This window comes from Notothenia coriiceps, unplaced genomic scaffold, assembly GCF_000735185.1.
Source record: "Notothenia coriiceps isolate Sejong01 unplaced genomic scaffold, NC01 NC01_scaffold00020561, whole genome shotgun sequence".
Lineage (NCBI taxonomy): Eukaryota > Metazoa > Chordata > Actinopteri > Perciformes > Nototheniidae > Notothenia > Notothenia coriiceps.
The window spans coordinates 172,043-185,680 of NW_011353262.1; the positions used below are offsets into that span (position 1 = coordinate 172,043).

The 13,638-nt window shown below is 41.8% G+C and overlaps 1 protein-coding gene across 1 annotated transcript in view; it reads left to right on the forward strand.

Moving 5' to 3' along the window:
- The first annotated feature begins 1,825 nt into the window (after positions 1-1,825).
- LOC104952801 (fibronectin type-III domain-containing protein 3A-like) overlaps positions 1,826-13,638 on the forward strand; it is a 44,171-nt gene continuing 32,358 nt past the window's right edge. Inside the window, 2 exon segments of the mRNA XM_010779705.1 lie at positions 1,826-2,212; positions 3,866-3,941. Coding sequence (XP_010778007.1) covers positions 2,114-2,212; positions 3,866-3,941 — 175 coding nt within the window. The 5' untranslated portion in view covers positions 1,826-2,113.

Below are 13,638 nucleotides of genomic sequence, written 5' to 3' on the forward strand. Positions count from 1 at the left end.
CATCATTTTTCATGGTGGGGCTGAGGTGGGGCTATGCCATTTCTTGGTATGGCTGTAGCCTACCCCAGCCATACCCTGGCGCCGCCACTGCATATACAGTATTTTTTTTCCTGCAAAAGGATAGAAAATCAGCATGTATTAAAATTGAAAGTTGGATTATTTAAAAAGAAAAACCACAACAGTTAATTTAATTGGGGTTTTGGTAATAACTTCTAGATTGTGTTGAAAAATAAATTCTTGTTTGAACAGATTCTCAGCCTCATGATCAAAAGATGTAATGATTTGAACAATGCAACACTTTCGAAATAGTGTTGGTTTTGTTTCTTGGCATTCTTCATCTTTCAAAAATAAATGTAACTTCATATTTCCCTCAAGTCATCTTACTGCATACACCTATACTCTACTCCTGATCATTACTGCTAGTGGTTATATGTATGTAATCCCTTCAAATCATCTTCTTATCATTTTACAAGAAGCAATAACAAGCAGAGGTTGTTTTTTTAAGAGGTTGTGCTTTTTTGTAGGTTTACCGCTTGCGCAACAGTATCAGTGACGCAGACGTATCTTTTAACTTGGCACATGCTGATCAAGTTATCAGCACTGTCGCTTTAAGGAATGATCCATTAAAATGAATAAGGACAGATGTTACAGAAGCAGTGAATACTTGCAAGCTCTTGTTTATTGTGTCGCTGTACATAGTGTCTCTGTTTTGACTGTCAGTGGGCTGCTTTGTGATCTTTGAAGACAGTAAAGAGAACTCAAGGGTGCAATTGTCGCCGAGCACTGGAGCTCTGAAATGGAACTCCCACCACCTCATCTCCTCTCGCATCGATCGGAGTATTAAGAGAGGGTGTATGGCATGTCGCTCTGTGAATGGGAGAGAGAGCCAGAGAGAGTAAGGGAGAGGGGGAGGGAGAGACACTGTAGCGTAGTCGTATATGTCAGCCTCAGAAGCTGCGTGGGTCGCTCTTCGCCCTCACACCGTTGTTGTTGTTGTGAAAAAAGGCAGAACAAAGGACTCCCCACGCAGTGGAACCCTTATACCTGCTTAGCTGTGTTGTGAACACGCCCTGATGGAATGCTTTAGAAATGAACCACGTTAAGGAGCACAGCAGGCGTAAACTGAGCTGGCACACAGTCAGTGACAGAGGAACTGAATAGCAAACTGAGGCATCATCCTTCTCAGATTTGGTCCGGTTTTCCTGGGTTCATCCGCCTCCTTTTCCAGAGAGTGGCCACTGCTGATAAGGTTTCAATCCCCTCTCTGAAGGTTTGGCACGGACATCGCCGTGGCTTATTTGTTGAAGGGGTTGCTGTGGATACTGACGGTAGGGAGGCTGCACTGGAGCCAGAGGCAAGAGTGAACAAGCCGCCTGCTGCAGAGTGCACCGCTATGGAGCAGATGAGGCTGAACCAGGCTAAGCAAACATGAGATTTACGCCACACTTTATGTGAACGCTACATCCAGCGCATGAGGCTAAGCCCCATCCTCCTACAAAGCTCCTCGTCGTCCTCGTCTCTCTCGACTGTTTCTTCCTGGATTTTGTGCAGGAGTGGATGGAAGTGGAGGGTGTAAAGGACCAGCCCAGCCAGATGTGTTAGCATTGCGGGTCATGTGATTTCTCATGAGGGTTGGGTAAAGTGGTGGAGGGTCTGGTAGACCCTGGAGCATCTTTTTTTTTTCTTCTTTTTTTTCTCTGTGACTGCGTGAGTAGCAACGCCTGAATGAGAAAAAGCAATGCGGGCAACAGTAAGTAGCAGTCAGATATTTTATTAGCAATTCTGTTTTATGACATGAACATGCAATGGATGTCTCTGTATTGATTTTAATGTAACGCCCAACGTAAAGATTGATATTCCTAGAAGAGTGTTTGCTTCACACAGAAGGGGGGTGGACAACAAACATACACATGCACCCCACTGTGTGTGAAGTGCCTAGACTTTGATTCAATTAGACCTCCGTTGCCCCACACCCCCCTCCCACCACCATCTACACTTGCTGCTGACGCTGCCTGTATGGGTGTGTATGAGCATATGAGCTTCTGTGTGTGTGTGGCAGTCAAAGGGCTCTTTCCTCTCCCTGCTGAGCACATGAATGGGAGCAGTGTCAGAGATGGAGGTGCTGATGATTTCTGTGCCTGAAGAAAGCTGTAGCCAAAGCCCTCTGCCAGGGGAGTGTAGATTCTATGACAGCGACTTCCACAAGAGTGAGGTAACTAGCGCCCACACACGGTGCCGGGCAACTAAAACCTAATCATGTGGGCTCCTTAGGAGTTAAGAAGAATTGCTTAAGAGAATTAAAGATGATTCGGAGAGAGTTTCAGTGATCTTGCTTTCATTAACCTATTCTGACCTGTTGATTTGGTGAATGGTAAATACATATTTGTCTTTAGCATTCAATCATTTTTCGTTTTATTTGGCAGTCGTCAAACATTTCATTTCATTGACAAGAATGTTGAATGGTTTGAAAAAATGTTTCCTTGCTAAAAATCACCTTTTTCTTGTTCTGTTCTCTAGTCTTTTGTTATGACAAAGGCAGTGTGTCTTAGTATATGGTAGCAGTGTCGATTTACCTGATATTTCCAACAGGCTTAATAAACTCAATAGATGGGAGATTTTAATAGATTAGAATTTGGAGGTTTATGGTTGAAGCTTTAAATGTGTGTAATGCCTGATAAATCAAGATGTTTTAAAACTATGAATGTGGAGAAACAACTCAGTTTAACAAAATCATATATCCTTGGATTTGTATGTGAAATATTGACAGAATAAATATTTAAGACATGAAGACTGGCTGTTTTTTTCCTAAATGGATTAAGATAAGAATTGCTTCCTTATTTTTTCATTCTGGCAACATCTGTTGAATGTTCTTGAAATGTACAGGTGGTTGTTATTTTATGACTTGTTATAATAGGGAAGAGAAAACGGATTCGTCTTCACATTTAAAATATGAGATTAATATAACTATGCATCCTTTTAAAATTTTATCCAGTTAATTAAACAAATGTAATGTCATCGATTTACAAAATGTTCTGCAGTTTGAATATTAGTTACTGGTTCATTAAAGTCTTCCAGGTCAACTCATCAAGTGCTTAATATGATCATTACGGCCAAAATGAACTAAAAATACACATTGATGTGCATTTGAGCTATGTTTATTTCCCTGTACGGCTTCTGAGAAACAGTCCTTCACTCTACGGTTGATAAAGCTTGTAATTGACAGTGAAAGTAGCGCAGAGCATGAGCTTATGTATTGATAATGTGTAACACCAGTCAAATTGACCACCACAGCAAACATAGTCCAGGTATGGCTGTGTTGATTTGTGTTCACACTTCTCCCAATCTCCCATATTAAAAAATATATTTTTTTGTTGCAATTTAATGGAGAACACAGAAAGCCTTTTCCCCCTCTTTGAACCTCACAGTCTTGCTCTCTGTAAATACGTGCTTTGTCCTAAAAATAAATTGGTTTGATGTTTCCTCAATTTTTGTCTCTTTTTTAGATCAGGTTGGAGCATTTGTCTCATAGCAAACCGTTTTGTGTTCTCATTGTTGCGGTAATACTCCTGCCACTTTTACAAATTATGTTTGCACAGAAAAGCTCTCAATGGTTTTGATTTTTTCCCCACTATGATTTTCAGGTGTCCATATTGTTGGGGTAACACCAAAGACGTTTGCTGTTAAGACTGTGCTTTTCACACAAATGTTTTTGCTTTTATTCACACTAAGGAAATCATTTCACAGACATATTACAACTATCTTGAGTTTCTACAATGCCAGAGTGATTTTTAATCCACTATGGAATCTGTTTACACAATGTCAACATGTAATGTTGTTAATTAAATATTGCTTTGTTTCTCCACAGGTAATCCTGGTGCAGGTAAACCCAGGAGAGGCCTTCACTATTCGACGAGAGGATGGTCAGTTTCAGTGTATCACAGGTAAGAAAGATGTTCTATGTATATATAGATGTTCCATGTAATCCTAGATTCAAATGCATTTCACCTAATAATCCACACATTAAGGATAAGTGGTTTACAACATTTGAAATATAATGGGTATAGTATGGACAAATTATGATCTATTTTCATTAATGAACGTATTTTTGCAAGGAGAACAAATATTGTTTTGAATTGATATCTCCTTTGCAGAATACAGTTTGTTAAGCCTTGAAAAAACGAAATTAGTTTATATAACGACATTTAGTGTCAAGTTTAGGAGCATTATTCAGGTTCTAGCAGTACCTCGTGAAAATACAGACATACAGCATGTGCACAGGCTTATTGCATTTCTCAGTACCAGTAATTGTTGTAGCCTTTAATGCAAAAATGCTGCAGGATATACAGTATGTTCAGTGGGCAAAGCAGCACGGCTCCAGTGAGAGCAGACAACATATTGAATTGTTAGTTCCAGGGCATTGTGACCACAAGACAAATGCATCCTTGACTACACTCTTAACAGGGCCACAAAAAAGCTACAGGAAAATGTTGCTCATTTTCAATGCTTAGTCCTCTTCTTTTCCCCTGACATCTATTGGAACAAAGTGGAAAATAATAACTAAGGCGATATCGTTGCAGTGGACATCTCAGTGTTATAAAAAAATGCTTTCACTAAGGGATGAAGGAAAAATTGTGCAAATCACATGTGCAAAAAATATTATGTTCAGAGCAATAAATGGTTCTATTGTGCATTACCTCAGACCATTAAGCGCATGTGTACAACCACAACAATAGGTTATTAACTACAAATAATCCAAGTCTTCAATTTGGTCATCTGTAGAAATGCACAGTTATACAAAGATATTCTGTAGAAAACATTTCCAAAGCATTAAGGCAGACACCTAAAGAAGAGAAGAGGTTTTAACTTTACATGTGTCCGGTTAATCAGCTTGATTTAAATCTATATTTTCCCCTCTGAAATGTACTCACTTTTGAATGGCAAACAAATATAAAATAAAGCTTAGAATCTCTCTGCCTGTGTGAATGGATGATTACGATGGAGAGGCTTTTTTAAATTCAATGCTGACACCCCGAAAATTCATTTGGTGCTTGAGTCTGATCATCTTACCAAGTGTTAGGTTATAATAGGTGTAAGCATAATCTGGTTAGCAGAGCTAGATCTTTGCTTGACTCCCTTTTTATTTCTAGCAAACACCTTTTATCCAGTTCTCTCAGCTTTGTTCAGTGTGTGCAGTTAAAAGGGAGGGGATTGGCCGGGATCCATTGACGTATTTTACAGGATTGACAACAGGAGACAGACAGTCATCATGTCTCACAGCTCCCAGGCAGCTCAATGACATAATAGCATTTTATGGTTCCAGCCAATATAGTGAACAGTACAGATGGAACAAATGTGTCATGCAACTGCATCGATATGTTTTAATGAAATTACATTTTCTTTAAGAGACGGGGACCTTGAAAAAATGACACGTGACTTATACGCATAGAAACACAACACAAAGAGATAAGACAAAAGATTTGAATTAAAAGAAAAGTCTCCTAACTTGATGTAAAATACAGCAGATTTGAATAGACACACACATGCCTCCTAACCCAAAACATACCATTGTCTTTATACATCAGAAAAGTAACTGTGATGTTTAATTTAATTTGATTGATTTTATTACAACGCTTCCTGTAGTACCAAATATCCCACCCTGCATTATTATCTTCCTGATTTGTCATACTCTTTTACCCCCCCCTTCCAAAAAACCCCCCACATAATTTCCCCCCCTTAGCTATTTTGCTGTATGTCGTTTGTCAAGCCGCTCTTCCTGTTTAATTTGACAGATTTAAAAAAACGATCAGTGTGCCTGTATATTACCATAATGTAAACCAAGCATATGGTATGATTACAGTGTAGAGGAGTCAGGGCAGTAAGGCGGTGTTTGAGTGAGATGTGTTACACATTGTTATTTGTCCTCATGGCAGTCATTTCCTTATCCTTAATTGTTGGTGATTGCGCTGGCTTTGTGACAACAACAATGAAGTCTGGCTTCAACACGTCGCCGACATTGTGAAGACAGCTGGAGAAGTAGGAGGTAGAGCTGTGGGGCAGTAATTGTAAACGATTATGATAAAATGTAGTTGCCCGGGAAAACATAGATCTGAAAATGATTGGCTTTGTTTGTTATGCTCCACGGACATCCCTCTCTGCATATTGACATTTTATGTGAGCTCACCGAACATTTTTTTTCCCTTCAATTTGATGTAACAAAGAAAGATAAAGGATGCCTAATAACGGTTTGTGACGAAACAATGATTGCTACCCTTTGTGAAGACAGCAGGCAGGCTCTCGACATTTTAGCATATATGTAATGACCAATGTATTATCCAGTGCTTAGTGTCTCACTGTGGAAAGACACTGGTATGTCTTGTCTTTAGCCTTAAACTATGCCTTGTGACGTATATGAATGACAATAAGACAATTGGCCTCAGGCATTCAGGTTTTAGATGAGGATCCTTCACAGGCTTTAAGCCATCTTACAGTTTCCTCACGCAGGGGCTCTTCTCCCTGCTCCGGTCTGACTGAGCTCCCACACCAGCCCCCCCATTACGAGCTGAGTAAACCTTCCTAATAGGGAGCGAGCATACATAGTCTCTCCATCAGAGGAGAAACAAAGGGAGAGAGGTGCCACATAGATCAGTGAGACTGCTTCTAACTGGCCTGTCACAGGGTGCACTCATCTCAGTGACGTGAATAGAGGGATGACTCACTGCTTGCGGTGCAAGGAGGAAGAAAGAAGAGTGTGTGTGTTTGCGTGCGGCCATGTATGCACATTGGTTGGTTTGGTTTGTTGTCCACAACAAAAAAGTATCCTTGTTCATTTAAGTGCTTGTTGTGCATATGCATGCTTTCACCTTTTACCCTAGTATGTACTGACAGGGACGGTGTGAGTCACAGTAACAAAGCCAGATCTGGTTTACACATATTTTCCAGGATATGCTACGTCTCACACCAATTTGTGTATTCAATTATGTATTTTTAGCAGCTGGATGTGTGTAATTTCTACGTGTAAGCGCATGACTGCCTGCTCAATATGAAAAGATAATCTTGTAAAATGCAGTTTATGGATGGCCTTTTCCTTGGAGGGCGGGCCTTTAGCGAAGAAAGCTAGAGTAGCCATTTAGTTTCTCCTGCTAGCTCTCCTCATTGCCATGAGAAGAGATCTTTACGTGAGTGGACGTGCCCTTACGATCCCCTGCGCTCCCCGGGTTGTCTTTTCTCAGCGTCTGCCACTGTACATCTGAAGGCTGTATCACTGGCACAAAGCGATACTCCACCTGATAAGCTCTGTGAACGATGAGGCAAGTCAGCATCATGACCATAGGGTTGATTAGATCCACTTCTTTATCTGACTTAGCCTGCCGGTGATTCACATCACTTTGGATGATTCAGTCTGTGGATGAAGGCTGAAAGCACCGTCTACTTCCACTCGGCTTATTGAGTCTGATAGAGATGTGCCTTATCCAGCAAAAGCCAAGAAAGCCTTCCTGGCATTACGACAGGGAGCTAAAGAGAGTGTGTCTGAATGCTGGTATGTGCATGCATAAACCTGGCTCACTTGTAGCCCTTTTTCCAGTGTCCTCTGAGAGATACTGGTCGGTCAGTAAGCCCATCTGCCTACTTGTCCCTTATCGCTGATGCCATAGCTGTGAAATACCTCATCTCATTCCTGATGGTGCTAGTCTATCAGTGGGACTTGAGGCTGTCATGTCGCCTGGCCCTGAAACTGAGCAGACAGGATGTGCACCATTGAGCATCTGACATTGTGCGGTGAAGAGGTGCAAATACACTAGTATAGTCTGCTTTGGAAATAGGTTTATCCCAAGTTTCTCCTGAACATTCATAGTAATACACTTGGTTGGACACATAAAAAGGGACAAGAATAGATAAAAAAAGGCATCTAGAGTGAAGCTGAAACTCAGCTTACAATCACAACATGAGGTAAGTGGGAATGATGGTTGTTTGTTTCAGAAAGTAGCAGAAATATTTCCGCAGAGCCTGGCTTAATACAACATCAAAAAGGTGTGGCGGTTCCACGGATATACAACTGTCTGAAAACTGTTTTAATGGACTAAGGAAGTCATTTGGACAGTGCCATATCAGTATTGGGAACCTCTTGGTCCCATTTCTCAACAAGCACATAAGAAAAATGTACATGATAGTGTTCTGCAATCCTCCGTAATGAAGAGTCTTTATTATTTTTGAAGACAAATACATCTAAGGTGCAAAATCATCCCCTGCTCCACAACGTATTAGTCACATTTTCTCTGGGATGAATAATAGGATCTGTAAATGCCTCGCATCTACTTTCAAGAGCCTTACGCTTAAAACAGATTTAGAGGTGACTATAATCGAATGAAGCAAATTAAACCATTAAAAGCCAAATTCTTAGATTAAATCATGATAAAAGTTATTTTGCCACAAGGGACAAAAGATTCAGACATAAATGTGTCAGTTTTCAATAGGCATGTCCTCCCTTTTATCCATGCTAACTTTCATTAAGTCTGTTGACACGTGGTCTCTCCTCCTACATATTCCTCAACTTGCTACCCCTGAATTTATTCAAAGCCTTCCATGGAGGTCACATTGTGACTATTGAGTGGGCAACAAGGATATGTAACCATCGTGAAACAGTGGACATGTGCTATGGCGCAGGTATTGACTCGTTCACTCCATTATTCTTTTTCTACAGTGTAGTAAATTGAAGTCATGTTCATATCCATTCAGATGTGAACTCATAAGCCCACATTGGGGTGGTTGCATGTTTCCTCACAGCCAGCGCCCTCTAACAGACAAAACTCATCACATATGGTTCACACAATCCGACCGCAAACATTAGACATATTAGCCACGGTAACACTTTATTTTTATACTCGGCGCCTCCCCCACCCAACTCCAAGTACATGCACACAAACATGTGCGTACCGACACGCACACAGGCGAGGTTCATTCACAGTTTCTGCAGCGAGGGGCTTGGAGAATGATTGAGCTAGTGACTCATTCTCCCATTGCTGCGTTGATGCAAAGGGGGAGGGAGGAAAGGTAAAGAGGATGCAAGAAGAAAAACATGTTTTTTCTTTTTCTTTTTAAAGACCCCTACCTCCCATTATCTTCTGAGTTTAGTCAGGGGTTAGATATCCGGACGAACGTGGCGATTCCGTGTCCACGGCCCTTTTTAGTTTACATTGAGTTGTCCACATTCCGTTTGTGAGTTTAGCTTCCTTGTTACAGGAGAAAGTGGTTTTGGAGTGGGATCCTCATATCCTTAACACAGCCAAATAAAAAAAATATCCGGATGTGGTTCAAGCCCTTCTCTGGTTCTGGGTAAAAGCATCAGCAACAGGGTGATGTTATATATCAGACACAAACATGAAGGTTACTGATCCCTTCCCCTCCTGTAAACTTCATTCAGGCAATGTGCCTTGTAAGAGCCATAAAAATGCCAGAAATATAAGTTTACGAACTCCAAAAAAAAAGGCTATTTTTAGTAAATTGTTCCATTGTTTACTGTGCAGATTCCTCCCTCCGGCTCCTGTTTGCAAACAGATCAACACAGAATGCCCTTTTCCTCTTTTTTTCCACCTGCTTCCCTTCTCTATGTGCCTGGATCTGGGATGGTTTTAGAGATAAATAGCATGTTGTGAAGAAATGGCCTTGCCAAGAATGAGCCTACGCAGCCAAGGCTTCCTAATCTTCTGATAAAATGTAACCTTATTACAAAATAACTACCCTCATAATTGATGGAAGATCTTTCCTGCCTGCAAAAAAGGATGTACCATTGCATGCACACATAGAAAACCATCTGCCAGTGTTTTCTCTAAGAATCAATGTTAGGGTTTCATCTTGCAATTAATACTTTTTTGTTTCATTGACAGTTCAGTGTTTAGCCTCTTTCCAATGCTTGGCTGTAATTGTTAACCTCTGTCAGTTAGTCTGCCTCCCTTGCCTATCCTCTCTCCCTCTCCTTCTTATTTGTGGATGGAGACAATTTATTAGCTCTAATTAATAATCGGGCCCGCTCCATCTTTATCGGCTCACAGTTCATCATGTTGCCATTGAGAGCTTATTGAGCGCTCCCATATGAAACCACTCTTTCTCTCTGATCGTTTTTTCTACCTGTCTCAGTCTTGTTTCTTTGCGTCTGTGTGCCATTCTTGATTTGAACGCCCTTCTTTTTGCTTTCATCTAGTTTGTGTGCTTTATTTGACTCTACATCTAATTGATGGTTCATTTGCACATCCGATTAAACTTGAAGGATCGCTTGGATTGTTACGCCTCCCAAGTCGGTTTTCAGTATGCCTTATTAGACCTGCGCAAAGTCCCACTTTGTTTGTTGTTATATCTATCCATTTTTAGACAAAAGTGAGCAGGCGGGTGCTCCAATTGGTCTTACCACCCTGCGCCTCATGTGTGTGTGCGCACATGCACCTGGCTTTAAATAGGTCTCCGCTTGGGCTCTTTTACCCAGATGGATCAATTATCCATCTCTGGCAGCTTCCCAGCACCAGTGGATCCTGGCTTTACCTGAGAGGCGTGGTGGTGAAGCCGGGTTATTGGATGTTGGACGGGAGGTGATGGGTTTTCTCAAAGTGCAGAGCCTCTGTTTACACTGCCAGAACGGGTAGCTTGTTTGTGGCTATTCTTGGCCCAATGGCAGCCTGCCGTTTTGTTGAGGTAGGACTGATGTTTTTTCCCGTGGCTGCTTCCTCTGGAAGGCTGGCACTCCACGGCCACGTCAGCATAACCAATGCTCTGGTTGACTCGGGGGGAGGGAAGGGGGATGTGGCCTTTTCTATCGGATCTCTGCCAGCCCTCGTGCGTCATTCTGATGTAAAAGGCAGTGGGTGTCCCCCCCCCCCCCCCCCCCCACTCAACACACACACCACACACACACACACACACACACACACACAACACACACACACACACACACCACACACCCACACACACCCACACCACACACACACCACACACACACACACACACACACACACACAACACACACACACCACACACACACACACACACACACACACACACACACACACACACACACACACACACACCACACACACAATCTCTCCAACCTACCCCTCCATCCTCTTGTGTGTGCTCCCTCACCCTAGGCTTCTGCTGGTCGGTCTCCTCCCTTTCACTCTTGAAGTCAGTACACACATAGGGCGGGATTACACAATGGCATATTGAATGCTAATGTGTTTCATCAGATTCCAGTCAGTCTGCCTGCGGCACTAACGTAAAATTGCCTCATAAGTCATCACGAAGGTGCGCCGGCACTTGGCATATGCACATGCAGCAACATCATTTATGAGCCTTAAAGTGAGTAGAGTTAACGTCACGACAATTTTGAACTCCCACTCAATGATATTGGTAATCTGAACTCAATGAGGGCGTGACGCCAGTGTGACTGCCTTCACCAGGCTGAGCGCTCTCATGCTCTGAATTTAGGTTTTTGTCCTGTCCACCTTTTGTTTCTGACTGAGGCAGTTGAGTCCTTCTCCCAACTATCAGTGTGTTGCTCAGTAGAGGGGCTTCAAAGCGTTCTGCCCTTTTGATACCAGAAAATACCAATCTGCCTATCTGCCTTTTTCCATGAAGTTTATGACAGGTAGACCAAGGCAACATATCATTTTATTTAAGATCTTTTAAACCACAGAAGAATAAATGGTGGGCTTGCCTGTCTGGTAGTAGAGTGAAGAGAACAGTGGAAAAAGTGCTCTGTTCGGTTTGGGTGGTTGTTGGTCAGTATTTTCGGACAAATGGTTCAGTTCCTTCCATGAAACCCTATGGATGTGTGGCATTGGCCAAGAAAGAACCATTCCCAACCCTTTACATGCCATATACACATTAAACCTGTTTTTGGTGATCCATTTGTTTGTTCTATTCATGAAAAGGGATAATGCAATACAAGAAAATGCACAAAAATATCTAGAGGAAGTCTAAAAGCATGTATACCTGCTTTTTTCATGCTGTCCCTAAGGCCTTTAACAATTGACAAATTAAAATATGTGCACAGCAGGGTAGGATTTCCGAGCCATGGCCGTAGTAGCCCTCGGTCTGGCCGTTTATGCCAAAAAAATAATTGTACGTCCTACGGCCACACAATGGCTGTGTGCCCCTCACACTGTTAAAATCCTCGACAGTGCTTTAAAAAGGCGTCAGAACAGTGTGTTCTGACTGCATATGCTGCGTCCACAACGGACGCGAATGCGAACTATTCTCAGTCGCTCTAACAGCCGGAGTTCACCGCGGCTGTGCAGCTATGTTACTCCTGTCATTCAACAGGACGCGCTGGAGAGGGGGCGGGGCTATTTCACACGTGTGGAAACCACTACACAAAATGACATATGTTACAGTGATTTAATTGTAATACACGTTCAAATAATGCTGAAGTAACCTACATACGGATAGCGGTTAGTAAAAAACATGAATTGAATGCCTTGCCAAGTCTGGCGACAAGACGGCAAGCGAAAAACCTTTTAAATGCGGTTTTCTGAATGGATCAATCAGGCTAACTAACTGTACGCTCCGTCCACACTCACAAAACGTCGAAGAAGAAATTAAAGCAGGCGATTGTATTCCCATGGACAGTTTTTGAACTGTTTTCCAGTTCTGACGCAGAGCTGTGAGAGTGATTAAAGACACACACACACACACAACACACATCACACAACACAACACACACACAAACACACACATCACACACACACACCACACCACACACACACCACATCACACACCACAACCACACACACACACACACACACACACACACACACACACACACACACACACACACAACACACACACACACACACACACACACCACACACACACACACGATGTATGTGCATCACAGAGTTTGACCTTTCTTCTGCTCTTAATTGAATATTTGTTAGGCTAATATTAATATGAATTTTTGATTTATTTTGGAATTTGTGGAAGGAGAAGGTAAAGTAGATGGGAAATCATACCAAACACTAATTATTCAAAGTAACAGGGGGTAAAAAATTTTTTAAATATCGGTAATACTAGGGAGGCATAGGCTATGATGATTAAAACAAACAGATGTGTTGTTCCCATGTCATTTGGTGTGTTTCTTATCAGAAAGGGAAGTTATTTATTTATATAACTCCAAATGTTTCCCTCATGGCCTTTGTTGCCCTGGCATGTGGCCTTTGCTGCCCTAGAAAAATGTGTGACACCAAGGCCAAATGGCCTTGCCCTAAAATGACGAAATTCCAAGCCTGGTGGCACAGGCTTAGTTGTATATTCAGTATATACAAACGATAGATTTATTACAGACACACTTCATACAAAGTAACCATAAATTAACTGTCCTTACAAATATGAATAATGGACTGCATTACATTATAATGACAGCATTTCATCTCCATTTCTCGATCAGCACTGTTAAACAATCAAATTCGAAAAAACTACCATACCACAAATCTAGTGGCAACTATAAAGGGCAGCAGTGTAGTAAATAGCTTACTTACCTTGAAATGTATTGAAGGTTTTCTGGTTCGCACAACAAAAAGCCTTCACCTGCTGCACTTTTCATGAATAAATGCTAATTATATGCTCAGTGCATGGCAGCATTAAAGTATGTGA